Source organism: Tyto alba, unplaced genomic scaffold, assembly GCF_018691265.1.
Source record: "Tyto alba isolate M040663 unplaced genomic scaffold, T.alba_DEE_v4.0 Super-Scaffold_40, whole genome shotgun sequence".
Lineage (NCBI taxonomy): Eukaryota > Metazoa > Chordata > Aves > Strigiformes > Tytonidae > Tyto > Tyto alba.
The window spans coordinates 25145455-25172361 of NW_024881316.1; the positions used below are offsets into that span (position 1 = coordinate 25145455).

Genomic DNA, 26907 nt, shown 5'->3' on the forward strand with positions numbered 1-26907 from the left:
CGGAGCGGAGGCTGCCGGGAAGTGTAGTCCCCCACCCCCCCCCGGGCGGCCCGCCCAGCAGATGGCCTCGCCGCCCCGCAGGGTTTGCCGTTGCGTCCGGCCTCCGCTGCCGCGCTTGAAGCCCGGCCCGGCTCTCCGCTGCCGGTTCGGGTGCGGGAGCCGGGGAAAGGCGGCCATGTCCGGGCCCCCGGGACGGCCTCCCGCCCCCTCGGTGCGGCCCCTCGGCCCGGTGTCAGCAGGAGCGGGGCTCGGTGTGGGAGCCGCCATTTCCGCTGCGACCGTGGTCAGACCGGGGCCTCGTTGCAGACAGATTCAAAACCGGGTAACAAAGGAGCGGTTAGTACCGCAGCTGTATAGATAATAATGTAGTTGAGATCATGTGAATCTCGTGGTCCCTTGTACTGTGCCTCCTCAGCTCCGTGAACAGTCATTATATGACTCTCTGTATGTATACTGTCTGTATACCTCATAAAGTAGGACTAAAACCATTTTTTACAACTGTATTACAGTCTGTTTTCCAGAAGAAAACCACGCATATGGGTGACCTGTGAACCCTTACCCATATCTACCGCCCGGAATGTTTTTTAGGAGCGAAAGGAGGTACGTGTCTGTTCTGGAGAAGGGCTGAGGCTCGGGCAGCAGGAGCAGCCCGTGGGGAAGGCGGCTGTGGCCGGAGGGGATGCAGGGGCTGCGGGAACTGGCACCAGTGGTGGGTTTCAAATCCCGATGGCTGTAGGGCCGCTCTGTGGAGCGGGGAGCGTGGAGCGTGGGCGGCGAGGGGGCTGTCTGACGGATGGGGTGCCGCTCCCTGGCTGGGCGGTGGGGGTGGGAGGGCTGGGGGAAGCCTCCGGGTGCCGGCGTGGCGCACTGGTGGGCCCTGTGTGAATAGCTGAGGTAACAGCAGTGCCGCCGAGGTTTTGAGATGTTTATCATGGATACCTCTGGTTATTTTTAATGCTACTGCTTGTTTGGGGTTGGAGTCAAAGCTGCCACGCTTTTCTCCTGCCTGCGTGTGTGTCTCTTCTGGAGGCAATGAAGCCCTGCCTGTAGCAACAGAAAACCAGAGTACTACAGCTGTCACTGGGCTGCGTACTAATAAGTGTTTATGCATGTGAGATAGAATAGGGATGGCTTAAAGCATCAGTCTCTTCTGACTAAGTGTGCGCTGCTCCCTCTGGCTTCACTGAGAGTCATGCATGTCCCGAGGAGGGAATTTAATTCTCTTATTATTCTTTTTTTAAGAAATGTAAATGTTCCAAAGACCAGCCTCCTTAGATATGGGGGGGTTGAGGCATCCAGGGATTTTTGGAGTTCCTTCACACCTCTTTTAACGAATTAATGTCTTGTCAAATAAGTGTATTTCACTGTAGAATTCACTGACATAACATCCCCTGAGGCTTGCAAGCATCAGGAAGTAACTCAGTGCTTTACTTCTAAAACCTAAATGAAGAAGTATAATAATAAGCTAGGATTTGTCGAATCATTATTGCAGTTGGATCTGATGATCAACTGCTTGAGCCCAATTTTTTTGTTCCTCATTTCCCAGTTCCTGCACACCCTGTGTGTCATAACCTGACCCCGCTAGAGCTGGGGAGAGCTTCTGGTGCTCAAGTGAGGAAGGCTCAGTCCCTCTGGGCTGCAGTTAAAACGTCGATATTCTTGCTGGGCATTCACCACTGGGTATTTCTGCATTCCAGTTTTGTTATTTAAACCAGTTTTGTTATTTAAACTCTTCTCAGGGATGCGAGAGAGGCCATTTATTGAGGAGTTTTTATTATTTTTAATTACGTTACAGCCCAGCTCAGCCACAGTCCCTTCTCTGGCAGCAGCGGTGCTGTGCTGCCCGGCTGTCCCCTTGCCTCTTCCCCCTGACAGCCGCCCGCTTTTGGGGGGAAACCCTTAAACCCTGCCCGGAGGACCGGGTCCCCCGCCGGGGGACCGGCCGGCCGGAGGGGAGGGGAGCGGGGCCCCGGCCTAGCGGCCCGCTCGGTCGCTGTCGTGGGGCGTTATCCCCCTGCGGGGAGCCCGCCCGGGGCCGGGGGCGCGGCCCGGGGCCGCAGCTCGTCCGGGGCGGCGGCGGCTGCGCCGAGGGGCCGCGGTGGCGGCCGCCGGGGGCGGCTCGGCCGCAGCGCCGCCATTAGCGGCCTCTGGCGCGGCGGCCGCCGGAGGGAAAAGCCGAAGGCCGTGAGTACCGCTGGGCGCGGTGATGGCCGCCCCGGGAGCCGCTCCCGCCCGCCCACGCCGCGGGGAGCCCTGGGCCGGGGGGTGGGAGCAGTGTTTTAGCGCGACGAGTGAGGGGAGCGGGGTTCCTCGCGTGTGCCGGCGCCGCGGCTGGAACCGCTCACCGCCTGGGCGTGAAGGCCGGGAGGGCGCCGCGACCCCGCGTGTCGTGGCGGGCAGGCGCGCGCGGTGGGTCGCCGCCCCGGGCCCTCCCGATGCTCCTGCCTTGGGTTGCAGGTCGCGGCGCGCCCCCGGAGCCTTTGCTAACGAGCATAAAGAGCAGCTGCTGGGGCAGCATCGATTGAAACCCGCGGCGTTAAACCACGCCTTTCTCTGTGCATCCCACTAGTAACACCTTCAGGTTACTACCAAAGCACAGAACAAATTTTAAAAGGCGCTTGCTGATTGTCTGCTGCTTGCGTTTCTCAGCTTTGGCAGAGAGTGAGCCAGTTTCACTTTCAGTTCTCAGTGCTGCAGCCCTTCGAACGGGAGCAGGTACTTACCTTAAAGCGTACATAAGCAAAATAGTAAGTATGAGTTACACTTAGAGTCAGAAGATAGTCTTGATCCATTACATTAGGCTTGCTTGTAAAGGGGCTTTGCTGGTTGATATCTGGAAAAAAAAATACAAGTGAGGTAGAATCGAAACATGGTGATACAATATGATGAAAATAAGGCCTTTACTTTTTTCTATTTAGAATCAACACATTCTTTTACTCAAAGACAGTTTTTCAGTTTCTGTTTACATCCTCTAATGATGTAAATTTGCCTAGATTGTAGTTCTAGACTAGAATCTAGACTAGATCGGACATGTAGCTCTGCAAACTGCTTGTCAGAGACACGTGCTCTTTTCACTGATTTCAGTGGGGATACTTAGGTGAAACAGTTTGCAGGCTAAGGTTTAGTGTATTCCCACAGTTGAAGGTGAGAGATAGCAGAAGATGATAAGGACAGAACACAAATCTTGCAAAGTAATAGTGAAGTTGTTCTTTAAAATCTGTTTTAAATTCATCAAGAAATTGTACTGTTTTAATTAACCAAAGACTTTATTTTGGTTTTGCTTAGTGGCTTTTTGTACAGGTGTATTTGTGCTCCCATAGGAGCCATGTTAACTTCTGTTCATCCTGATACGTTTTTTAACATGCATTCCATACTGAAATCTGTATTTTCTGACTTATTTCCTTACTAGGTTCTTTGCCTCCCCTTTATGCCTCAAAAATATTTCAGTTAACTTGTCTGTTTTGGTTCAACAGCAGATCTGGAATCACAAAGATAATTTCTTACAAGTTTTGTGAAAATTGATGTCTGTGGAAAGGAGAGGGGCTTAAATTAGTATCCCCAGTAAGGAATAAGCAGTTACGTTTGCCACTTCATCTATTCAAGAGACATCAGACAAGCGATCTAGTTATGAGAGCCATTGCTGATTATAAGTAGCAGTGTCATGTGCTAGCAGTTATGCATCTTATGGTTTGCTGTGGTTATTAAACATGATGCAGAAATGCTCCTCCACTCTGCAGTCACAGTTCCCTGGGAAGGGATATGTGAATGATAAACTAGGGGCAGCATAATGGTCTGTGAATTGTAGGCTATTGCATCTGTTGTGATTACAATTTCAGAACTCTGTCATTAGGGGAATATGTACTAAAAAATCCACAAATCCCATCTGTTTTGAATTTAAGTTATCGTATAAAATTCTTTGTTTGGATACTAATAAATACTACGTTTTTGGACTAGGAGACCATGCAAGGCTTTGTTGTTGTTTGAAATTTTTACCGAGGATCTAGATAAAGGCCTGGGAGCTGAGGCTTCTGAGTTGCCATCCAGTTGTTGACCAGCTGGAGTAACCAAAGCTTTTTAACTTGGGTGCAGAATGTTGCCCTAACATGGCTTTATGCTATGCAGGTGCACAGCCTGAAGAAAAAACAAAACCAAAACCAAAAAGAAACTGGTGCTCCAAAGTGCCATTCTTATGGACAGGCTCCGTGCTCCTTGGCAAGCAGTACAAAAAGTGGGATTAGGTCTTCACTTTAATGTGCTCAGTCATGGTTCTGTGTAGTAGTGTGTGGAGAGAAACAGGTACTGCTAGGGGACAATTCTTCCTGCCTGTTTGAGACAGTACCCAGTGTCTAAGATAGTGTTAGAGATGTGCTGTTTCTTTTTCATACATGGTGTATAAAATCGTCAAAAGGTGTATTAACATCATATTTCCTCATTTTTATTTGTTTCTGCATCCATCTTTGTGGAACTAATAGGCTTAGAAGACTGAAAACCAGAGGACCTTCACAGCATCTTGCATCTACACGATTGTGGCTCTGCACTGATGTCAGTTCAGAGTTCAAGCAACATAATCCCATTACTTTTAAAATCATAATTTGGCTTTGTGAAATAAGGCAAGATGGAGATGTAAGATTTAAGGCTGCTACAAAAAAAAAAAAAAAAAGAATTGTGGAAATGTAGTTTAATGCAGGTTATAGAAGGCAAAAGTCACCAGCTATTTTTTATACCAGAATATTACTGTCCTCTTAGAGCTGGAGAAAAAGAGAATGCAGGGATCAAACCCTCAATGCAGGTTAATTTATGTAGAATAGATCACATTTGTTCTAAACTGAAGTCTAGCAACAGTTAGATTAAATGAGGGAATAATAACTTTTTTGTTTTTTTATCTAGCACCCTGTTGTTTGTGCAGTGTCAGGACAAAAGGTCGGATAGATGAACTGATGTACCTGCTACTTCTAGAGACTGATTCATGCATACTGTAGTGAAATACATTTGATCTTATCTGACATTAATATAGTATTCTTCTTCTGAAGACTGTTTAAGGGAATACACTTGGCTATATCTTTAGCATATCTCTGGCATAGGACCTTACGGAAAGTCAGGAAATTGGTTTAACTGATGGCAGTATGACTTGAGAGATTGTGACTTACATGTCTGATAATTTGACTAGAACAGATTCCATCCTATCTTACTGTAGTGCTTCATTTTTCTGAGAGCAATCTATTTTCTCCAAGCTATGAGACTTTTACCCTCTGCTTTTAGTAATTCTTTCTCCTATTAGGGCTGCCTGCAAGCCTGCTCTAAAGTACCTCTAGCTTTAGCGTAAGAGTGGATTTGGGGAACATACCCAGTTAGGTCCAGATACAGGCTGGCCCTTTCTGGTGAGAGACCAAGACAAGTGTTTATGTATAGCTCACAAGGAATATCTCTGGGAGGAGAGTAGATTCTTCAAACAATCAATCTCAGAAGGGTACAGAAATCAAACAAATTATGTTCTGTGCTTTCAGACCAAAGGCTAAGTCTTGAAAACATGATTCCTGCAACTGTTCACACTGTCCTGAGTGCTCTATATTTATGCTGCCACAGAAAGAACTGGTTACACTCGGAGAAGAAACACAAGAAACACTAAGGACTGAAATGCGCTTGCAGCTAAAGTATCCTCATCATGAATAGGTACACAACAATCAGACAGCTTGGTGATGGGACCTACGGCTCTGTTCTCCTAGGGAGAAGCATTGAATCTGGAGAGCTAATAGCCATTAAAAAGTAAGTATTTTCACTTGTTACTTAACAATGGATGGTCCAGGTTTTTCCATTCTATGGTCTGCGTCACCCAGCCATGCTGGTTTGAGTGCTTCATGTTCTACGCGACATTTGTATTTGGAGTTGTATTGGGGCAGTTCAAGTTCCTTGTATCCTCCAGAGCCCCAGCAGAAGATAAAGAGGGTGAGATATGTAGGCTTATTCTAACAGTGCTCTGCTACTACGTGCACTCAAACGTGTATTATGTCTGTTATTTAGGGTATTCTGCAATGCTGCTTTGGAATCTGCAGCCCCTTCCCTGCTGATTACAAGGCACATACACCTTATGGTCTGATTTCAAGCAAAATATAAATACCGCCATGATAGTTAACACAATGGATCTCTTTGTCCATTATCTATATCTTTATGTGCTATTACATATCGGTCTTTTCAGCTTAAGAGTTTCTGAAAATTCCTTGAGAAATCTGCTTGATTTTCTCTGCCACTTCATCAGTGACCTCAGTTTGTAAATGGCTTCCTAGTCCTAGTTGTGGTGAGAGACAGCTGTAAAGCATTGCAGGCACCTTCCTGAAATACTGACCATGACCCAGGGACATACTTGTCAAAAGAACTTTCAGTACAATGCTGTTTTGTATGAACAGTCAATAGCTGGCTTTAGCAACTTTCTAAATCCTCTGTGCTAAGGGTATTTTTCTTGTATCAAACCTTGTCAGAGGCAGCTTTGATTTTTCATTTTGCAACATGTTAGACACTCAAAAATTTCAGAACAAACCAAAAGATGGTACTTTCTTAGCTTACACATTAATGCCAGTCAGTTATTAAGAATAGAAATGGCTTGATGGCTGACCACAACTGCAAAACCACTGCTTAAACAAAAAAAATAATCCAGACCCCTTCATAAAATGAAGGGCTTGTAGTTTTTAAACTATTATAAGAGTTAATTTCAAACTGGAAACTTAGTACAATAATAAGTAATACTGAATTATTATTAAAGTCTGACAAAGAACTCAGATCTTCAAAGGGTGCCTAACTTCCCTCTGAAATCCAGACTCCAAGCAGTTGGGTATTTTTTGTAGATTTAATCTGTGCTCTTTGTGTGTGTGTATGTGTACATGTGAACCTTCATCCTGTTGGTCCTAAAGCACAGGGTTATGTGTGAAAGAACTGCATCATAACCAAATTGCATATGAACAAATAGGGCCATAGTTACACACAAATACTGTGTTCAGTGTTATATTCTGGCTTGGGAAAAAACATCTGCCATGAAGTTTTATTCTGTTAGAGCAGAGTTGTTTATAAACTTCAAAGGAAAGCAGTTTGCATGATAGATGCAACTTGCAAGGGAGAAACATGGGGAGCAGTAGACACTGGAAAATTAAGAAACGCAATGTAGAGGGGAAGGGTATTGAAATTACAGAGAAATCAAAATATAGGGAAGAGTAGCAAGAGGAATATGATAAAATTGGAGACCCAGTGAAGTGATTTAGTTTGGTCTTCATTAGATTTGTTTCAAAACTTAGTCTGAGTTGTTCATAACTGTCATAACCCTTGTTCTTTTTACAGTTGGACTCTACTCCACCACACTGTATACTGGAAAGAAAAATAGAATGCTCTGACTTGAAGGCTCTGAAATTTTTGCAGCAAGATATATATATAGATACATATATATATAAAAAGAGGAAATCCTGTGTAATAGTAATGCTTCTAAATGCTATTAGAGTTTACCTTGTCTAGAGATGTAAAGTTTTTTGACAAAGGAGATAACACCTTATATTTGGATGGAAGAACTGAATTGTTCAGATATAATGACACTTACGGATCTAAGAGCAGCTGATGTTGACCACGTATTAATCGTTTTTTTCCCCTCTACTATTGTAGAATGAAGAGAAAGTTTTATTCCTGGGAGGAATGCATGAACCTTCGAGAGGTTAAGGTACTTGTTTCATTCAATGGTTGACTTCAGATTAGACGATCCCTGTTGGACTTCGGAGTAACATTAAATTCTTTCCATCCTTTTTATCAAAAACTCCCCCCAACATGAGCTGCGACATATGGCATTACAGTTCTGTTTCCTGGCTCTGCATTTGAATGGGGTGTCTGTAGTCTCACAAAAATTCTTGTTAAGGTTCTGTAGTCATACAAAAAATCATTTGGTTGTAGAGAGCTGCTTCCTCCTCGCTGTGAGTGGTGTCTGAGTGAGAGAGCTTTCCTATCACCAAAACCTGGAATTGATGGGTGTTTGTTTTTCAGAGCTTGAGAACACATGCCTTTTGCACAGCAGTAACCTTTGTACAGGCAGTTGTTTCTGGATAGTTGGTCTGGGGGCAGACATTTAGCATGAAATTCTGACATCAACAAAGCTTTAGGGGTATGTTCTAACGACCTCCCTTAATTTCTAGTCCTTGCTATCACTGTAACAAACATACAGAAAACGTAGGTCACTTTTGAATGAATGTAAAGTACACTGAAAATCTAAAAAGGGAGAAGTAGGACCCCAGTATGCTGATTTTTGTCTGGGATAGAGTTAATTTTCTTCACAGCTACTTGTATGGGTCAATGTTTTAGATTTGTGACCAAAACAGTTTTGATAACCCAGAGTGTTTTAGTTATTGCTGAGCAGTGCTTGCACAGCCTCAAGCCGCCTCTGTTTTTCACACTTCCCTGCCAGTGAGTAGGCTGAGGCTGGGCCAGAGGCTGGGAGGGGACACAGCCAGGACAGCTGACCCCAACTGACCAAAGGGAAGTCCCATATGACATTGTGCTCAGCAATAAAAGCTGGAGAAGAAGGAGGAAGGGGGGGACATTCAGAATTACAGCATTTGTTTTCCCAAGTAACTGTTAGGTGTGATGAATCCCTGCTTTCCTGGAGATGGCTGAACACCTGCCTGGTGATGGGAAGCAGTGAACGAATTCCTTATTTGACTTTGCTTGCCTGTGCAGCTTTTGCTTTAGCTTTAACCTGTTTTTGTCTCAACCCATGAGTTTTCTCACTTTCTGCCCTTCTGATTCTCTCCTGTATCCCACTGGAGGGGGTGAACGAGCTCAGCTGCCCACCAGGGTTAATCCACAATACCAGGGAAGAGTTCCCAGGGTTACATTTAGTCCTGAGTCTAGCCTGACTATTGCCAGTGCAAGTACAAGAAAGAGTGTGAATTCTGCCAGTAGGAAGTTACTCAAGGAGAAAATGAGATTGTTTTGGTGCTTACTGTGATGCCAGATAGCTGGCTTTTGAATGACTGGTGCATTAAATTGATACATATGCTGTATATAGATCTGGTAATACCTGGAGATATCTGGTCTTCATTCTTAGAGCTGTCTGATTATTTAAAATATTTAAGAGTTTTTGAAGCCAAGTCTTCTGCATCAGTGAATAGTTTTTTTTTATTTTTCGTTGGAGTAAGATCCTTGTAAAATCCTGTTTGTGTTTTCTGTTTCTAGTCTTTGAAGAAATTGAACCATGCAAATATAGTAAAGCTGAAAGAAGTTATCAGGGAAAATGATCATCTGTATTTCGTGTTTGAATACATGAAGGAAAATCTCTATCAGTTAATGAAAGAAAGGTATGTAACAGCATCACCCGTTCCTGATATAAATTAATTACTTGCATAATGTACTTTTAACACCCCTGTTACTTTTCAAAGGACTTTGGATCATTTGTTTAGGCTTAGATCACTATGGCTTAAAGCTGTGTGCTGCAGTAGGAGCTGTGGCTGTCACCTCTGAGCATATCCCAGGCAGTTTAGTGGGAGTTTCCAGTGTCTTTTTGCAGATTAGCCTGGCAGATTAGGGCACTCTCTTGAGAGTTAGGAACTGTGGACTTTTAACAGCCTTCACGCTGAGGAGTCATTGAACCTAGAACTTTAGATTTCTAGGTAAGTACTGCAACCAGCAATGCTTTTTCTATTAGGGAGTGGTATCACCAGCTCTTCTGTTATGGCTTCCTCAGATAAATGAATAAATAACAAGTGGTCGAAATGGTAGTCATGAGGGATCAGATTCTGGATTGCTTCTAGGAACTTTTTTTTCCTTGCAATTTGAACTGACAAGTCCAAAGACTGCCTGTTTTATTTGTCAGTATTCTCAATACAATCTAGCTTTTTGATATTTGCTGGAGCATGAGTGAACTCTTATTTTTATCCCTTGGGCCATGATAGCATCCTTCAGAGGATAATTTGGAGCAAAATAGCTCCCTGTTTTGAATTGCTCTCCGAGGAGGCCATTTTCTCTCTATGGACCATAAAATCAGCCTGGGAGATGACAGTAATCTTACTTGATTTAACAAAGTAAGGTTATTGTTATAACAGATCTCTGTGAATACTGCATAAAATACCTTCTTAAGCAAAAAAATACTTATGCATGCACAGGCATAGAACAACTTTAAATTGGGCACATATATATGGATGCTGATTTTTAATTATATGAAATGATGAATTTTGAGAAAATGGTTCAAGTGCATAACATACAAACCAATTATCTTTATGAATTTCTTAGAAATGCTTGATATATCCTACCTCCTTACAAAAACAATAAGGGCAGATGTCCGTAAAAGTGTGCTGCACATCATATTCTCTATGGTTTAGCTAGGCCTTGGACTGATTAGATACTGTATAAATCAAACTTTTAAGAATGTGATTTATTTACTTAAGTCTTAGTCTTACTGGAAGGGATTGTAGAGGCAATATGACTCTCTTTCTGCTGTAATTAAAAGAATAAGCAAGTATGGAAAGCTGACTCCAATAGCTTTTCTGAAATAGGTGTTGGTCAGTTTTTTTGAGAGGAATCAGGTTCAGGAAGTTGAATAAGGCCCAAGCCATCTTCTTCATTCACCGTTCAGCTTTTTTTGAATAAAATTGTCACTGATTTCCACCCCAACTGTGTTTTGGCGTTCTCAGAGGCAGTTGGTGCAGAGCTGTTTGATCAGAATCCTCTCTTGGTAAGGGGGCTATCATTAAAATTCCTGCCATGGCTGATGTTGCCTGAATATTATAAGAAGAGCCTCTTGTTTTCAGTGGTAGCAAATGAGACTGTTTTTTCAGATATCAGAAGAGAAAGAAGTAGCACATCAGTTGTTAAATAATAAGGGAAGGTCAAGAATATGCCTTGTATATGCTCTAGAAGAGAGGCCAGAAGAAACTGTTCATGAAAAGCACTAAATTAATGTGAACCCTTGCTGTCTTGGGGATCGTACCTCATGACTTGTACATGTTAAGGTTTGTTCAGTTTCACCAATTCTCTTTTTCTTTTATTTTTTTCACCTTTTGTAATTCACTGTCCCACATAATCTTAACATGATGCCACATAATCTTAGTATCATGTGATATGGCAGCTCTGCAAATACTGTGTAAAGTTTTTTGAAGAAAAAACCTACATGACAGTGCTTAAAATATATCTAGCAGTTTTATTGTCATTGTTACCTTTTGTCTTTGGTTCATTAGATAGCATAAGCTAATGTGTGAGCTTAATAATATTTGTATCTTCCCTTTTATCCCACAGGAACAGACTGTTCCCTGAGTCGACAGTTAGGAATATTATGTATCAGATCCTGCAAGGGCTTGCGTTTATCCATAAGCATGGTAAGTTATGTTTTAGCAGGAAACATTTTGAATTAGAGCAAGATAGTGTCTATGTAAGATTTTCAAAGAGTACACTAACAACTACATTACTAAAGTTAGTGAAGTGACTATCAAAAGAATGGCACTACGTGAGAGATTCAGATTACTGAAAATATCCATATTTTATAGTTACCTGGTATTTTAGTCTGGAGGTTTCCTCAGTTCCTTTTCTGTAGATTTCTACTTTCTCAAACTGGCAGCTGACCACTTTCTAAAACTCATCTGATGTTAATGGGCCCATTTCTTGGTAGATTTAGAGGTCCCCTGAGATTGAGAATAAAGCAAAAGTTACTCTTCTCTCAAGGTACACACAGATACCTGAATAAAATGCACCTTCCCTGTAAGATACACTTAAAGTAATAAAGTCTGAGTGACAAACAGCTTTCATTGCAAGGGCTTTCAACTAATCTTTACAATAATGATAAAAGCTAAAGCTGGTGTGCCAGCCAGTAGTAACAAGAACCACTTAAATCATAAAAAAAGTTACTTATTTTAATGATAACTTCCTCACCATGTTTTGCTGCCCTCTGCAATTCTGCCTGCTAAATACACTGTGGTGTATGTTGTTGATCAGGTCTCAGGGTTATCAGAAGAGAACTAACGTCAGCGGCCAAAGTCCTAGGACTGAAAGGCTTGCAGGACCCACCATTTCAGTTCATTTGAAGAACACATTTAACTTTGTTTTGCAAAGCATTTTCAAGATAATGGCTTTATTCTTTATTCTGATGGGGCTTGAATACTCGTCTGAAACCAAACTAGAAATTCCAGTCTGTTCCAGTGAGACACAGAATATTTAAAACTAGAAAAATAACAGGATTTATTTCCAAAAATCTAAGCCACCTTTTTAAAAGAAATTGTCAAGTGAATCACAACCTTTCATAATACCTTTAATTGTTATTTAACTTACTATGGCTATAAAGAATGAAGAATTTTGTGTCAAAACTGTCTTGTTCATTGACCTGCTACACACTAGACTGAATCTTCTGCCAAGATGTTGCAAGTCTGTGGTTACAAAGATCTGGAAATTCATGGCAAGCCTGACAGGATGGTCTTGATAGTCTTGTGTCTCACAGTGTAAGACTGGGTGTCCCAAAATTCTTTCTGCAACAGATTTGGAAAAATCACGTTAATGTTTTTTCCCTCTCTTCTATTTCTCTATTCTAGTCCTGTATAGCATAGGAACACTTGCCAAGTAAACCTTTTATGTTCTCTGTCCATCCAAACTCTAAGCATCTTTTTATGTTTGAATACACAATCAATTGCTCTTTTTATAAATTTGCCATGAAATAAATTGCCTCAGAAGCATTCTGTGGGTGCATCGCACATCTGTGCAGCAAAATACGGAAGTGATTGTACTAAATGCTGAAAAGAACTTTGATTGCTCTGTCTGGTACCCTCTATAAAGAGACAGAAGTTCAAGCTGGCACCAAAATACCTACTTAATATCTCTAGGAAGGATGTAATCTGGTTGGTAGAAATTTACAGTACTGTGTCTTCAATGCTGTTACACATTAATCTAACAAACAAAAGTTAATATAATTATACTGGACAATGTAGACACGTTCTATGTGAATGTTTATTCTGTTCTCTGTGAGACCATATTCAAGGACATGGAAAAAAATAAGCGTGTTGGAATGTCTCTGAAAAGGAGGTCATAGAGCTCTAGTAAGGTAGAGGGCCCTCTATACAGAGGGAGCTGTATATAGAAATCAGGGGTCTCGGATGCCTGCAAGAAAGAAGCAGAAGGACGAGTTTTCCAAACTAGAGGTGGAAGTAAATTTCAGAGGCAGTAGTCGGTAATATTAGCCCTCTTCTCTCATTTGTATTGAAAGAACTCTTGCCAAATGCTCATTTGTGATAAAGTTTTGCTGAATGCAGAGAGCACTAGAAAAATATGCTGAGATCCTCTGTCTGACAGGGCAATGGGTAACTGAGTTCTTGCAGATTATTTTGTTCTCAGATTTAAAAAAGACGTTTTAAAGTGCATAAAAATTACCTCATGTTTTAATTTGTATTATGTTTAGAAGAACTTCTGAAGTAACGCCTTTCATGTCTTCGTTGCACAGTTTCCAATACAATTGGTATGAAACTAACACTGAAATGATGTCAATATTTTTATGTTAAAGAAGTGTCACTTGAAAGGGAGCTATCTGACTGAATGCTCTGAATTGTCACAGTCTGACTGAACAACCATTGTACTGACTAGCTCAGTTGATCACGTAAGACTTTGAACTCTGCATTGTGCTATTCAGGCTTCAGCAGTAAGAACTGAGGCAAAACTATCCAGGTGGAAAATAAAGGCTGCAGTTGGAGGTGGCATTGCAATGCACATCAATATTTCATTTGAATTTTAGGGTTCTTTCACAGAGACTTGAAACCTGAAAACCTGCTTTGCATGGGACCAGAACTTGTGAAAATAGCAGACTTTGGCTTAGCCCGAGAAATCCGATCTAGACCTCCTTACACTGATTATGTATCCACAAGATGGTAAGTGCTAGTATTCGCCTACGTTGTGTGAATCAAGCCTTTAAAGAAGTATTAAATTTGTGCTGAATGTGACACCACTTTTGATACCTCCTTTTTATGAAACTTTTATTTAAGCTTGGAATAATTTGAAAAGCTTCAGTTGGTGCAAGATGGCAGCAAGACAGGAAAAAAGGGAGAGGCTGATAAAGCAGGTGGGACTTGATGCGATTGTTGCATGTCAGGAAGACATAAGGGAGCTTACAAGAGCTTATGTACGTTTTCATTCTTCATTCTAGAAAAAAAATGAAGTCTTATGTGTAGGATAGGAGAGGATAGGAGCTTTTTAAGGGATGTTTGCTCTTAACAGCAAAGAATGAAGAACTGAATGGTTTCATGTATGCCTGTTCGAATTGTGTTGATTGGTGGGATTTTTTGTTTTGTTTTGTTTTCTTACAGGTACAGGGCTCCTGAAGTCCTTCTGAGATCTACCAGCTATAGTTCTCCCATAGATATTTGGGCTGTTGGTTGTATAATGGCAGAAGTTTATACACTGAGGCCTCTCTTCCCAGGTGCCAGTGAAATTGATACTATATTCAAAATTTGCCAAGTCTTGGGGACGCCAAAGAAGGTAAAGTGACATTCCACACTGCAGTAATACTAGAGATGTTCTACAATACAGAATGGCACAATAGCAGTAAGCATAAAAATAATCAATTTTCACACTTGCTACTATTGTATGGTGTTGATCTTGGATCTAGTAAGCTAAATGAAAACTTCCTTTCTGTGAAATAAGCATTATGTAATTATGCTATAAAACCTGACATTTAGAAGAGGAGAAATAGACCCCCGAACAGCAAGCAAGGTCATTAGACTGTAATTTAATTAGGCAGAAGTTGCATTTTCTCTTGCTTATTGTGTATAAACTGATGGTTTAAGAGGCTAGAAATTAGAATCATGGTAAGGCTCCTGTCTTCTGATTCCATCTGTGCCTTTGATGTGGTTGGATGTAAAACAAGACTTACCTCTCACCAGAGGTTTGAGGTGAAAATTTCTAGTGCAATCTTTAATATAGTCTAGAGTAAGCTGGATGCAGTCAGTCTGTTACTGATAGGAGGATATATGCTAGTGTACTTTGGCACTATGATATTTTACAGCTGAACTTTCTTTGATTGGAAATCTCATTCTTTCAGAACGACTGGCCTGAAGGTTACCAACTTTCAGCCTCCATGAATTTTCGGTGGCCTCAGTGTATACCTAACAACTTAAAAACCCTCATACCTAATGCTAGCAGTGAAGCGGTGCAGCTCATGAGAGACATGCTGCAATGGGACCCCAAAAAGCGGCCAACGGCTAGTCAGGTTTGGTTTTGTATTCTTTTTCTCACATCTGATAATGACTCTTCCTTGCACTGCAAGCCACCTTGTATAAACAGTCATTTCAGGGGTGCAGTTCTTAGAAGGGAGAAGAACAGAAGCCAAGATCACTTTTCAAAACAAAGGGGGGGGGGGTGATTAAAAGGGAGTAATCAGTCTTTTGCATGCAACATGAGCTGCATGGGGGGTGTGCTCAGTGATCTAGTGTGTGACTGCAGTGTGTGGAGGTACACCTGGATTAACTATGATCCAGTCACTGTGAGTATCAGCAGGGTGAAGGTAGGATGTATGGCTGAAGGCTGTGATGCCATTCTTTCATTGCTGCTGATGTGTGCCACAGAATCACGGAATGGTTGAGGTTGGGAGGGACCTCTGGAGGTCATCTGGTCCAACCCTCCTGCCTTAGGCAACATGTGCCAGTGCTCAGTCACCCTCACAGTAAAAAAGTTTCCTGATGTTTGGAGGAAACCTCCTGTGTTTCAGTCTGTGCCTATTGCCTTTGGCCTTTTCACTGGGCACCACTGAAGAGAGCCTTGCTCCATCTTCTTTACACCTTCCCTTCGGGTATTCACATACTTTGATAAAATCCCCCTGAACATTATCTCTTCCAGGCTGAACAGTCCCAGCTCTCTTGTCTTCCCTCATATGTGAGATGTTCTGGTCCTTTAATCAACTTCATAGCCTTTTGCTGGACTCTCTCCATTATACCCATCTCTCTTCTGCCAGGAGCCCAAAACTGGAGACAGTGCTCCAGGTGTGGCCTCACCAGTGCTGAGCAGAGGGGAAAGATCACCACCCTTGACCTGCTGACAACACTCCTGCTCATACAGCCCAGGATACCATTAACCTTATTTGCAGCAAGGGCATACTGGTAGCTCATGTTCAGCTTGGTGTCTATGAGGTCCTTTTCTGCAAAGCTGATTTCCAGCTGAGTGGCCTTCAGCATGTACTGATGCATGGAGTTGTTCTCCCAAGATGTAGAACTTTTCACTTTTCCTTGTTGAGCTTCATGAAGTTCCTGTCAGCCCGTTTCTTCACCCGGTTGAGGTCCCTCTGGATGGCAGCACAACCTTCTGGTGTGTCAGCCACTCCTTCCAGTTTTGTGTCACCAGCAAACTTGCTGAGGGTGCACTCTGCACCACCATAGATGTCATTAATGGAGATGTTGAACAGTATTTGTCCCAGTATTGACCTCTGAGATGCACCGATACCTGCTGGCCTCCAACCAGACTTTGTTCCACTGATCACCACCCTCTGGGCCTGGCCATTCAGCCAGCGTTCAGTTCCCCTCACTGTCTGGTCATCCAGCCCAGCGTTGCCTGGATAAAGCTATCTTATACAAGGCAGTTTGCAGGGCAGTCTCAGCACTCTTAAGATTAAGAACTCTCAAAGGTAATGAAAAGGAAAAAATACTGACTACAACTTGGTATTAAGAGCCATGAACAAATGTTTTACAGTAAGGTACAAATATGGTGAGGAATCCAAGCTTTTAGAAGCATTTTGCAGTGAGAGGTCTTTGGGAAGGGAAGATGAGTATACCTGAAACAGGAGGATGGGCAGAGATGAATTGCCTTTACTGACAACACTCCTTAATAACTTGTAAGGCAGGAGAAAGATATTTTTACCAATGCGTCTTCCAAAAAAGAGAGAGGCTAATTTTCAAAAGATTTCTTTCACTTGATTCAGTGTTGGAACTAGAGAGTGGAAGGGATGGGATGTCTCTGAGGTCATTCACGTCTTGATGGCTGAATCTGTGATGACAGTTGTGCATGTGTTTGCACGTGCACTTGCACACACACACAGGACGAGACAGCACATAATGAAACATGCTGTATCCCTGGTTAAGTATCTTACTTTTGCAGATTCTTTTCTTTTTGTCCAAGCCCACAGAAGATTTGATAACTTGGTATCTCTTGAAACTTTTCTACCATTGCAGCATTATTCTGAAGTGGGTTGTGCTCACTAGAATCTAGTGTTGAGAGATGGGTCTTCTGTTTCCCACCCCAGAAAGAAGGAAATTAAATAGGGCTAGGGTACGTTAAAAACTTTGGTCTCCTGAGTTGGATCCTAACATCTTCATTATGTTTTAGGCACTTCGATATCCGTACTTCCACGTTGGGCATACCCTGGCTGTTCAGGAACTGGGGAGACAAAAGGAACTGCATAATAAATCGTCTCTGCATATGAAGCCTGTCCCTCCAGCACAACCCCCTCCGAAACCTCACACCCGCATTTCGTCAAGGCCTTTTCAACAAAGCCAGTCTTCTCAGCACTTGGTGTACCCATATAAGACAGACAACTCTGGGGCTGAGCACAGTAACTACTTACAGGAGGACAAGTCTAACCAGGTTCTTCTGCCTGCAATTCACAATAAGGTTCCTCAGCAGGTAAAGGTCCATCTAGCATAAGATACACTTCCTGATATACTGCCTGGTTTTTCCTTAATTGTGTTTCTTTTTCTTGTTCTTTTTCAAGGTTCTTATACTTTATTAAAAGGACAGGAAATGGGAATAAAGAGTAGTTACAACTTTCTGCTAAAAACTGCGAGTTACTGTTGAAATCTAAATGCAATTGCTGTAAAACAAGCAACTTGATTTCTCATTTCAAAGACATTTTATTATTCACTTTATTGTAAAGCACCACTTAAAGGATGGCACTGTGATTTCATACAAATAAAAAGGATGTATGGTGATCAGAATATTAATGGGATTGATGCCAGAGATAAAAGTATTAAGCTAAATAGTACTGAAATGAGGGGTAGTGGGACTATTGCCTATCTGTTTAAGGCATCCAATTTGTGTGACTGGGAATAATAATCCCTTTGGGCTTCTATACTGGCCACAGAAAACAACAGATTCTTCTTTCAGCATAAGAACTTACCATTTCTGTTGGTTATATAAGGAGACTGGATTCGTAAGATAGATGATGAGAGCAGACAGTGTGAATGCTGCTGCAAAGAGATTGATTAGTCTTAAGTAGGGTCTGTACTGGCCCTGTACAGAGTTGCACAAGGTTTAAATGTACTGATGAGCTTAAATGGCTGAAGAGTCACAAATTTGTACCTATGCTGTCCTCCAAGAAAAATGGATTTTTAAATGTCTAGGCACAGGCTTATGGAAACATAAACATGCGTGCAGTTTTGTACTCCCAAGATAGGCCAAGAAATAAAAATGGAGCGGGAGCTAATTGTTTGAGAGGTGTGTAGTGAAATATAAATAGAATTGGAATTGAGACCTTAGAAATGTACTCTTCTGTCAGTGCAAGATACTTTATTACAATGAAATGCAGAAGATAGGTATTAATGTCTACAGGCTACAGGTTGTGTTCTCAGCACATTTAATGAAAGATTAGAATTCTGTTGTTGCAGCTCTGCTACCACTATTACTTTTTGAGACAGGAAAAAAAAAAGTCCTCTTTGTTCCTTTCACCAGGTTTATGGTGTAAATGTGTGGGGTTGTTTCTTTTCAATCTTTATAACAGAAAACATCTGGAACTGAAAATATAAATGGTGAACTTAAACCAAAAACTAGGCGAAGATGGGGACATCTTGCTAGAACAGTGAAGAGTTCTGAAGATTGGGATGACTTGGAAGACCTTGATTTTGTATCTTCTGTCACAAGGATGGACTTGAAAACCAAGAAGAGGCAGAGTGATGAAACTCTTTGTAGGTAAGTTGGTTTCTTTTATGTCCATGTACTATTTAAAGGTCTTATTTCTGTAGGCTTCCCCTCTTTTTTCATAACGTTGCTCTTCAGGATTTCTGTGGATCTAAAAACATATATCCAGGCTGGTGAGGGACATGCAGCTTGTCTCTCTCCTGCTTTGCCTTGGCTGCATGTTGAATGCTGACTTTTGAACTGCAACACGTTTTTTGATGGACAGTGCACCCTTCTCTACAATTGTTAATTTTTCCCTACTGAAAATGATACTTTGCTTAAGTCTTTCCAAGTTAATCTTTGAATACATACTTTATATTTCATATATGAACCATTTTGACATATTTCACATACATAAACTGGTTTGGGTGACTCTAAGCTGCAGTTTCCATGGATCATACACAGTAGAGAAAAACCGCCCGAGCGATTTATACAAACTTTAAAAGCAATATGTAAGGGAACTAGAAGTGCAAATCTGATTTTTCGGGGGCACTTGTATGTTTTCAGGCTGAAAATATTCCCTGTTGTCTGTGTGTTTATGCTGTAGCAAACATAGTATGAGGAGATGATTCCTGGAGATGGGATGGAGATGAGAAGGCCAACTGTGGATAAACATATGCTGTAAGAATTGGACTAAGTGTAGCAATTCTTGGGTTATAGATTTGAAAGCATTTTGGACCTGAAGCCTTCGGATGCTGTAGGCTCTGGCAGCAGTGCACCTTCCCATGTGACCTTTCCACGGCAGGACACTCCCACATTGCGGGTTTCTGCAGCAAAGCAACACTACTTGAGGCATTCTAGGTATCTACCTGGTTAGTAAAAAATACTTATTTCCTTTTCTTCCCGTAATTCCAACAGCAGTGTGAAATAGTCATTGGTTCATTAGGCTTTATCCTTTCAGCCTGTGGAGGGGGGCTACTGCTTAAAGAAAATGGGGAGAGCAAGAGCTTTGCTAATATAGACAGTCATGATAGAAACTGCGTTCTAGCAGCTGAGATAAATCCTGCTTACAATAAGGGGACAGGATTGTTGATGGCACTTCCTCCTGCTGGATACTCTTTTATACTTCAGAGTATGATAGAAAGTGTTAATGTGCCAAGCTATTCCCTCTTCCCCTGAGAGGAATAAGACTGGTCTTCTAGGCTGGAAAAGAAAGTGCCCTATGTTTACCTCAGGTAACTCAGATCAGTAAATCAGACAGAATGAATACTACGAACAACAGAAGCTAACTGATAGTGGGAATATGCTTTGGTGTAGCGTGTTAAGAGGGAAAAGCTTTTGGTTAAGTTTACTGAACTGGGCATCCGCTCAGAGGTTGTGCATCAGATAGAATGAGTGCAAGCCTGTGTAACAGCAGAGATTTCAGTGTGGTCATTTTTCCATTTTTCAATAGGAGTATGCACAAGGCATAGCGTAGTCTCCGCTTCGAACAAAGAGTCTGTTCCGTCTAATCCCTGGCCCAGTTCCAGTTTGCCTGGGAAAGCTTCTGCTTTGGGAGGAAGTATTAACAAGATGAATTCAGGTAAGAAGCTGTGCTTAACACTCAGAAAAGACAGTAGGTGATGTCTCTGTCATTCCAGACAGCTGTATTTTGGGGTCACTCATTTCTAATACATTGTCAACTCCAAAGATATTTGTTACTGTGTCTGTTCTTCCTGTCAAAATCAGTTATGAGCACTGTTCCTTGGAACTGTAGACTACTTTAAACTGAAACACAGTAATTTCTTCTTATGAATCCCCAGAAGTCCAGTTTGAAGTACCACGTGTGTAGCAGGTTGGACAGCTTAGGTCTGTTCGACCTGAAATGCTTCATCTTGCCTTCAGTTTCCCTCATCAGTTTTTTGTAAGTCATATTTTCAGATTTCCAAATTATTTTAGCTCAGCTGGTGCATAAATGACTCACAGAGGAGGAAGCTGGTCTAAATTGAACTAGCCTTACACACCACTCTTGTTATGTGAATAAAGCAAATAACATCTGTCATCTATCATCATGTCTTTTAATTGATACAGTTTAAAATAGTTAAATGATTGTAACTTTAAAAAAATCAGGCAAAAAGCAAATCTCTTTCATTTTCCTTCTTCAGGTTTTGGGGGTATTTCAGGTATTTAATCCCTATTATTTGATCTGAAGTAATTAATTTATAGATTTTTTTTACATTAGATTTTACCAGATATACTTAAACATGTTGATGTTTCTAGATTGTATCTATGTATTTCCTCTCTAAATCTTTCTTGGCTTCAGGTTTTCATGTGATGTTACAATTCTGCAGTGCAGTACTTGTTTTGCATGTGTTGTTATGAAAATGTTTCTTGAGAAAATGTCTGTTGAATCTGGTCCCAAAGAAACATTTTGGGCCTCCAGAAACTCCGTTTTAAAAAATAAAAAATATAAAATTTTGGAAATAATTTAATCAGAAAATTGTTCTTTAAAGGTTCGAGATGGGAGGATGCTGTGAATATCTAAACTACATGAGAATCTTTATATATGTAGCACATGTCTCCTTCCTGGCTCTTCTACAGGTGTTTTGCTTCTTTTGTAGCTGCATAGGATATCATTAGATTTTTCCCTTTTTCCCTTATTACCGTCACTTCCCACAATATGCTTTGCCGCTGTGTTACTGCTTTAGTACGTTATAGGCATATTTGTGATGGATCTGATCTGTGCATGCTAACTCATTTAGTGTCCCTCTGCTCTATGGCTTTAAACTGTCTTATTTATATCTATTTTTGTTTCAATATCTATGGCTTATCCTACAGGTCAGTCAGATCTGTTCTTGCTCATCTTAGGGACAAGTTTTGTGGCTGAGTTTCCAGATTTGGAACATGAATCTGTCCCAATTTATTAAGTTGTTACTGTTAAGTTCTTATTGAAGCCAGTAGGAGCTTTGTGTAGCATCAGAGCCCCAGACTCACTGCATGGAATCAAGAATGAGTGTATTCATAGGATCCAGTTGCTGAAAGTCAAACAGAATAATTCCAACTGAAATACTATGTTTTGAAAGCTTTGAGAAACCTTGAAAAAGCTGAGATGCCGGGGAGAAGAAGAAATTGCCCTTCTAAGAGTATGATTTGTATCTGTTTTCCATTCATCTTTAGTGCAGTCTGATCCCGACAGTCTCCTGAATGCAGGTATATATAGGATCTGTGGATTTCTAGTGTCTTCAGTTAAGTTCTGGTTTTCATCAGCCCGTGACTAGGCTTGATCTTGAATATGACCCATCAGGGCTCACCTTTGTCATCTGTTGATAGTATGGGCGATCCACTGTGGTGAGCTCAAACGTTCCTTGCCATTTCTTTCAGGGCCTCTAGGATCAAACGGTCTAACCAGTGGTTATATCCCTTCGTTTCTGAAGAAGGAAGTAGGCTCTGCTGGGCAGAGGGTTCAGTTAGCACCAGTCGGGGATCCATCTTCTAGTAAGTATAGTACCCAAGTTGTCTTGGTGCCTTGCTCATTGCACTGGTAATGCTGTATATATGCAGCACTGAACTACTTACCTTTGCTTTACTTTATTGGTAAATACTTGACTGACTGGAACTACAGTTTATAACCTTGCAGAACTTCATATGGAGAAGGATTTGGTTTATTTTTGCTTTGTTTATGAAATAACGTGGTTTTATCCACAGCATACTTCAGTGGGTCCTAGAGGTTGGTGTGAGAGCTGGCACAGAATTCACACTTGTCAAATCAGTTATATAAATACTCCTTGTCTGATAAGGTTTTAGGGATTGGATTTACCATTGTTTTACATCAGCAAATTCTATTAAAAAAGGAGGCTTGTTTCCTGAAGAAATAAGGATCTGGACCTGCATCCAGTTTCTGTTTAGTGCAGACAGCTACTCACTGAACCTCTGTCTCATGGCATTTTCTTTTGTCCCTCAGATTATGCTTCTCTGAAGTCAGTAAGACCCCATCTTGGGCAGCCACCGTTCAATTCACCTACAAAAAGCACACCAAGGTTAATGCCTCTCCCACCACCGGCTCAGCCGATCCACGGGCGTGTTGACTGGTCTGCAAAGTACGGCGCTCACCGGTGACATGTGGAAATGCTCTCTGAACCAGTGCGTATTTCCCGTGAAACCATGGCTAACATGAGACAATTTGATACTGTTTTCTATACCTGTAAATTTAAAAGAAACAGATCTTCTATGAATGAGACATTTTGAAGTTGTTTTTTTTTTTTACTTTTATTTGTATTAATTTGAATGCAATCTTGTACCTTTTTGTATAAAATTGTTTTGTTATAAAATTGGGTCCAGTTATTTTCATAAACCTGATACATTTTGTATATATGGCTTAGGAAGTTTGGCATTTTTATATGATAAATTTTTATAATAGACTTTTTAAAAATTTAACTTTCCCTTTATTAGATTCAACTTTTTTATAGAAGTGGGTTAAAAAAACAAAGTGGTGCAATATTGCAGTGGAAGAGAAGTACTGAAAAAGGGGCATTCATTAGACGTTTTCTGAAGTTTATGTGCCAAATGAGGCTGTATAATTTCAGTGATACCACATCTTGATGCCACGCTCCTGTTGACCTACACTCCTCTGCTTTCTACTGACATCAAAGGAGTGAGTGACTGACAGTCTGAACTCTCCTTTGCAGTCACTGAGAGACTGCTGAAAGTCAGTAGGAGGCTTTTTTTTTTTTTTTTAACTTATTTTTGCCTTTAAAAGGTTTTCGTTGGACTGCTGTCCAGCTTTCCAGCTCCATTCTTTTGCTTTTACCAAATCTGGGGAATCGTCTTGTTTGATGAAGGGTGAATACTGTTCTGCAGATCTGTTTTCTGACAGCGCTGTTTGTCCTGCTTCAAAGCTGCTTCTTGGAGTTGTTCACTATGAAATAGAATGTGGACCTACCTCTGTTAAATTTATTTAAATGTTCTAATGATTTCTAGGGAGAAGAATCAAATTCTGTTTCTTTTTTTGTTGTTGGGAAAATAAGATCTGAAGACATCTTTAGGACAGTATTAACAATTACAAAGCTGGTTTCAGAGAAACAAAGTATTAATGATATGCCAGCAGAGTTTAAGGAAACAATATCTATGCAGCTGACTTAATTTTCACAGCTGTTTTAAATCACTTTTGGAAAAAAAAAAATCCAGAAGAAATGACTCCGTTTGAGCTTATTTCAGTTCTTCTTCGCTTCAATACATCTTCACTTACAATGTGAAGAATATGTCAGCTCCTGTAAATTAGGCCCCCAGTCTCTACTGGGAAAAATGGGACTTTACCTGGTCTTGTTAAAAAAAACATTCTAAAATTTTGGTTGATTTCACAGAAACAGATACAACTCTTTGAAAAGCAGTTTAACTCAGTTTATAAGAGAAAATAGTTATCAGGTAATAGAGAAGAGAAAATAGCCCCACAGTGTGGTTTAATTCTGCACTGGAAAGGAGTGGCCAGAGTCCAGCCACCAGCAAAAGATTCATTTAGATCCCAGTCAGCATTCGGCTGTTCCTGCACACAGAAGGAAGATAAAACAGTCCAGTGCTGTGGGAGAACATCTCTGGTAGTTGCGTTTTGGAACAGCACCAGCAAAGCTGAAGTGTGCTGTGAAGATGCATCTTCCTGCAGAAGTGTACAGAAATGCTCGCCTTTCTGAGCTCAGTTTATGAACAGATCGGGCAAGTAGTGTATTTATGACACTTAAATCCAGTCTGGAGGGATCAGAGCAGGTATGGCTCTTGGCATCTGGCTGTTTCGAAGGAGCTGCGTGGCTAGCGTGTCGCTGAGATCCTCTGTGGGATGTGCTGGTACTCCAGAAGGCGCACCCGTTAGAGACTGGAGACTGGTAACGCATGCTGGCCTTCCCAGTATGTCCCGTGGAGAACGTGTGGGACTCTGAGGAGAGACTGTACCCTAGAGTAGGCTGCTGGCTCAGTGCTGCAGGGGGAACCGTGAGGAGCACTGGTCACTCTTTGCTTTTATGGACTCAGTCCACAGTGAAACAGTACAAGACAAAAAGGGAGCCAAAGGGTCTATGCATTAAAAAAAAAGTATGCATGTAAGACTTACACCTGCCAAGGAGATGCTATGTGTCCAGCTACTCTTATGTGTTCATAGCAATTACTAACTCCAAACCTTACTTAACTGCTTCCAAAGCAGCGATGCCAGTGCACAGCAGTAAACTAAAGCGGCCATTTGATTTCTGAAGCACACACTGATGGTGTCTTTGGGTAAGTGGAAAGGGAAGTGTGTATATTTGTGTTAGAACTGGAAAGATAGTTGTTTCTCTTGGTGGAAATAAATATCTGTATTTATGTCTAGATATCATTTAATTTATTTTATCACTGAGTAATCGGTCTCGAGGGAACACCCTGAACCTAAGTAGACAATTTGACTGGTCTGTTCCATATGCTTAATTCCTACTAGTGGAAGCAGGAGACAAACAAGTCACAAGACGAGGCTGCTGGGGCTTGGATTCATCCTACCTAATCTCAGGCACATAAGCACGAGCTCCTTTGCTGCAAGCTGACTCTAAACCAGTGGTGAGTGAGAATCATCTCAAGAGAAATTTGGCTCACCTGAGAACTTAGTAGCCCTCTGGAGACACCTGGGTCCCTCCACTAAGGATGGGGACTACTTGACATGTTCAGTAGAGGATGAATCTGAACCTGGCCTGCAATCTCAGAGCCTTTATCAGCCCTGCAGTAGTTTTCTTGACTATAGCTTTCAGGATTTGGTCAGTCTAGCAAAAAGATTAGAGAAGGAAGTAGTATCTTTTTTGACGTATCTCCTCCTTCCCCAGATTTAAATCTTCTATTTTGGAAAAAAAGCTAATAATCTTGATACTCAGAATCACTTCTGCTAAATTTAACTTAGTGGAACGGAAAATGAGCTAAGTATAATGGTGGCACTTGTAGCCATTACTTAAGCAAGTTCCTACTGAAGTTGGGAAAGTTCTTTCTGAGTAAGGACTGAGTTGACTGAGCTATATATTTTTCCTGTGCTGTCTCAGTGTGCAATACAGATATGGAAAAGATGTAGGTCTTTATTATACTGAAATCTGGCCAAGCAGCATATCTGAGAATTTATTATACATAACCTACTACTATGTGTTTTAATATTTAGCAGCATCTTTATGCAAAATGTTTTTAGAATTCTACTGTTTACATTTTCTCAGGCTTATGTATAACTTGTAATAACGACCGTTGGAAATAAAGGAGCCTAGTAGTGGACTCATTCACCTCTGAAATCCAAATTTTTGTTAAAGTGTTGGGTAAGTGCCATGAGGTTAGCAAAAACCTACTTCCCTGGTATTTCTGTAGCTAATAAGGCTGTTGGTATGAGTAAGATGTTCCATAATGTGAGGAAGAAAGCGTGTATTGAAAGAACATTTTTGAACTTACATGGAAGGAGAGGGTGGAACTGTCAGAGCGAGTAAAGAAATAACGGTTCTTGTTTATTCAGTGCTTTTGTTCAAAAACGTTACAAATGTTTGTTTGTTTCATTCCTTCAGTGTCAAGTCTCCTGCCCAGAATAAAGTTAGTCTTGAAGAAATATTGACTGAATTGAGTCTGGATCTTTTATTCAGTTTTATTTTAATAAAAGCACTTTAGTTTGGCTTTTGTTTGTGTACTTGTGGATTTTGTTGTTTGTATGTTTGGTTGTTTTTTTTTTTTTTAAATAAACCTTACATTTGGTGCCTTCTCAGAGGGGTACTACCTCTTGGCAGCTGTGCTCTTTCTGCAAGTTCATTTGCCACATGATTTGAGTCTAAGCATGTAATTTCTGCAATAGGCCTTGAGCTTTGTGTAGAGTTAATACTTCAGTCCTTGGATGTCAACTCCTCTGAAAGTAACTGCAACACTGAATTAAAACAGCAGTTGCGTAACACCTCGGAAGAAGGACAGGCACTTGGACTAGATGATCATTGCAGGCCCCTTCCAACTGAGCTATTTTATTCTAAGTGTTCTTGGTGTCTCGTGTCACCTCTCAGCCTTGTCGTCCTGCTTTCAAGGCAGTAGAAGCTGAAGACAGTTGGTAACTTACGGACACTGCCCTTTAGCTAGCTGTTCCAGTGGGCTTAAAACAAGTGG

At 41.3% G+C, this 26907-nt stretch overlaps 1 protein-coding gene across 8 annotated transcripts; it reads left to right on the top strand.

The window, feature by feature from the left end:
- The first annotated feature begins 61 nt into the window (after nt 1-61).
- On the top strand, nt 62-26368 carry CILK1 (ciliogenesis associated kinase 1). Of its 8 annotated transcripts, none has more exons than XM_033009953.2 (15): nt 62-336; nt 510-600; nt 5505-5763; nt 7639-7693; nt 9199-9320; nt 11254-11333; nt 13727-13859; nt 14295-14466; nt 15029-15196; nt 17302-17598; nt 18692-18879; nt 19528-19679; nt 20261-20389; nt 22168-22281; nt 22748-26368. In XM_033009953.2, the coding sequence occupies exons 3-15, from the start codon at nt 5663-5665 to the stop codon at nt 22900-22902; spliced, it is 1866 nt and encodes a 621-aa protein (XP_032865844.2). In that variant the 5' UTR covers nt 62-336; nt 510-600; nt 5505-5662; the 3' UTR covers nt 22903-26368. The 8 variants fall into 8 exon arrangements, with proteins under 8 accessions (XP_032865844.2, XP_032865846.2, XP_032865843.2 ...); XM_033009955.2 differs by having other exon boundaries at nt 5584-5763; XM_033009952.2 differs by having other exon boundaries at nt 62-322.
- The last annotated feature ends 539 nt before the right edge of the window (nt 26369-26907 follow it).

What these genes read in the sequence shown, in the direction of transcription:
- CILK1 (XM_033009953.2), top strand. Translation starts at nt 5,663, where the DNA reads ATGAATAGGTACACAACAATCAGACAGCTTGGTGATGGGACCTACGGC. An exon ending in GAGCTAATAGCCATTAAAAA is followed by an intron (nt 5,764 to 7,638) that starts GTAAGTATTTTC and finishes CTACTATTGTAG; the next exon opens with AATGAAGAGAAAGTTTTATT. An exon ending in TCTTGGGGACGCCAAAGAAG is followed by an intron (nt 14,467 to 15,028) that starts GTAAAGTGACAT and finishes TCATTCTTTCAG; the next exon opens with AACGACTGGCCTGAAGGTTA.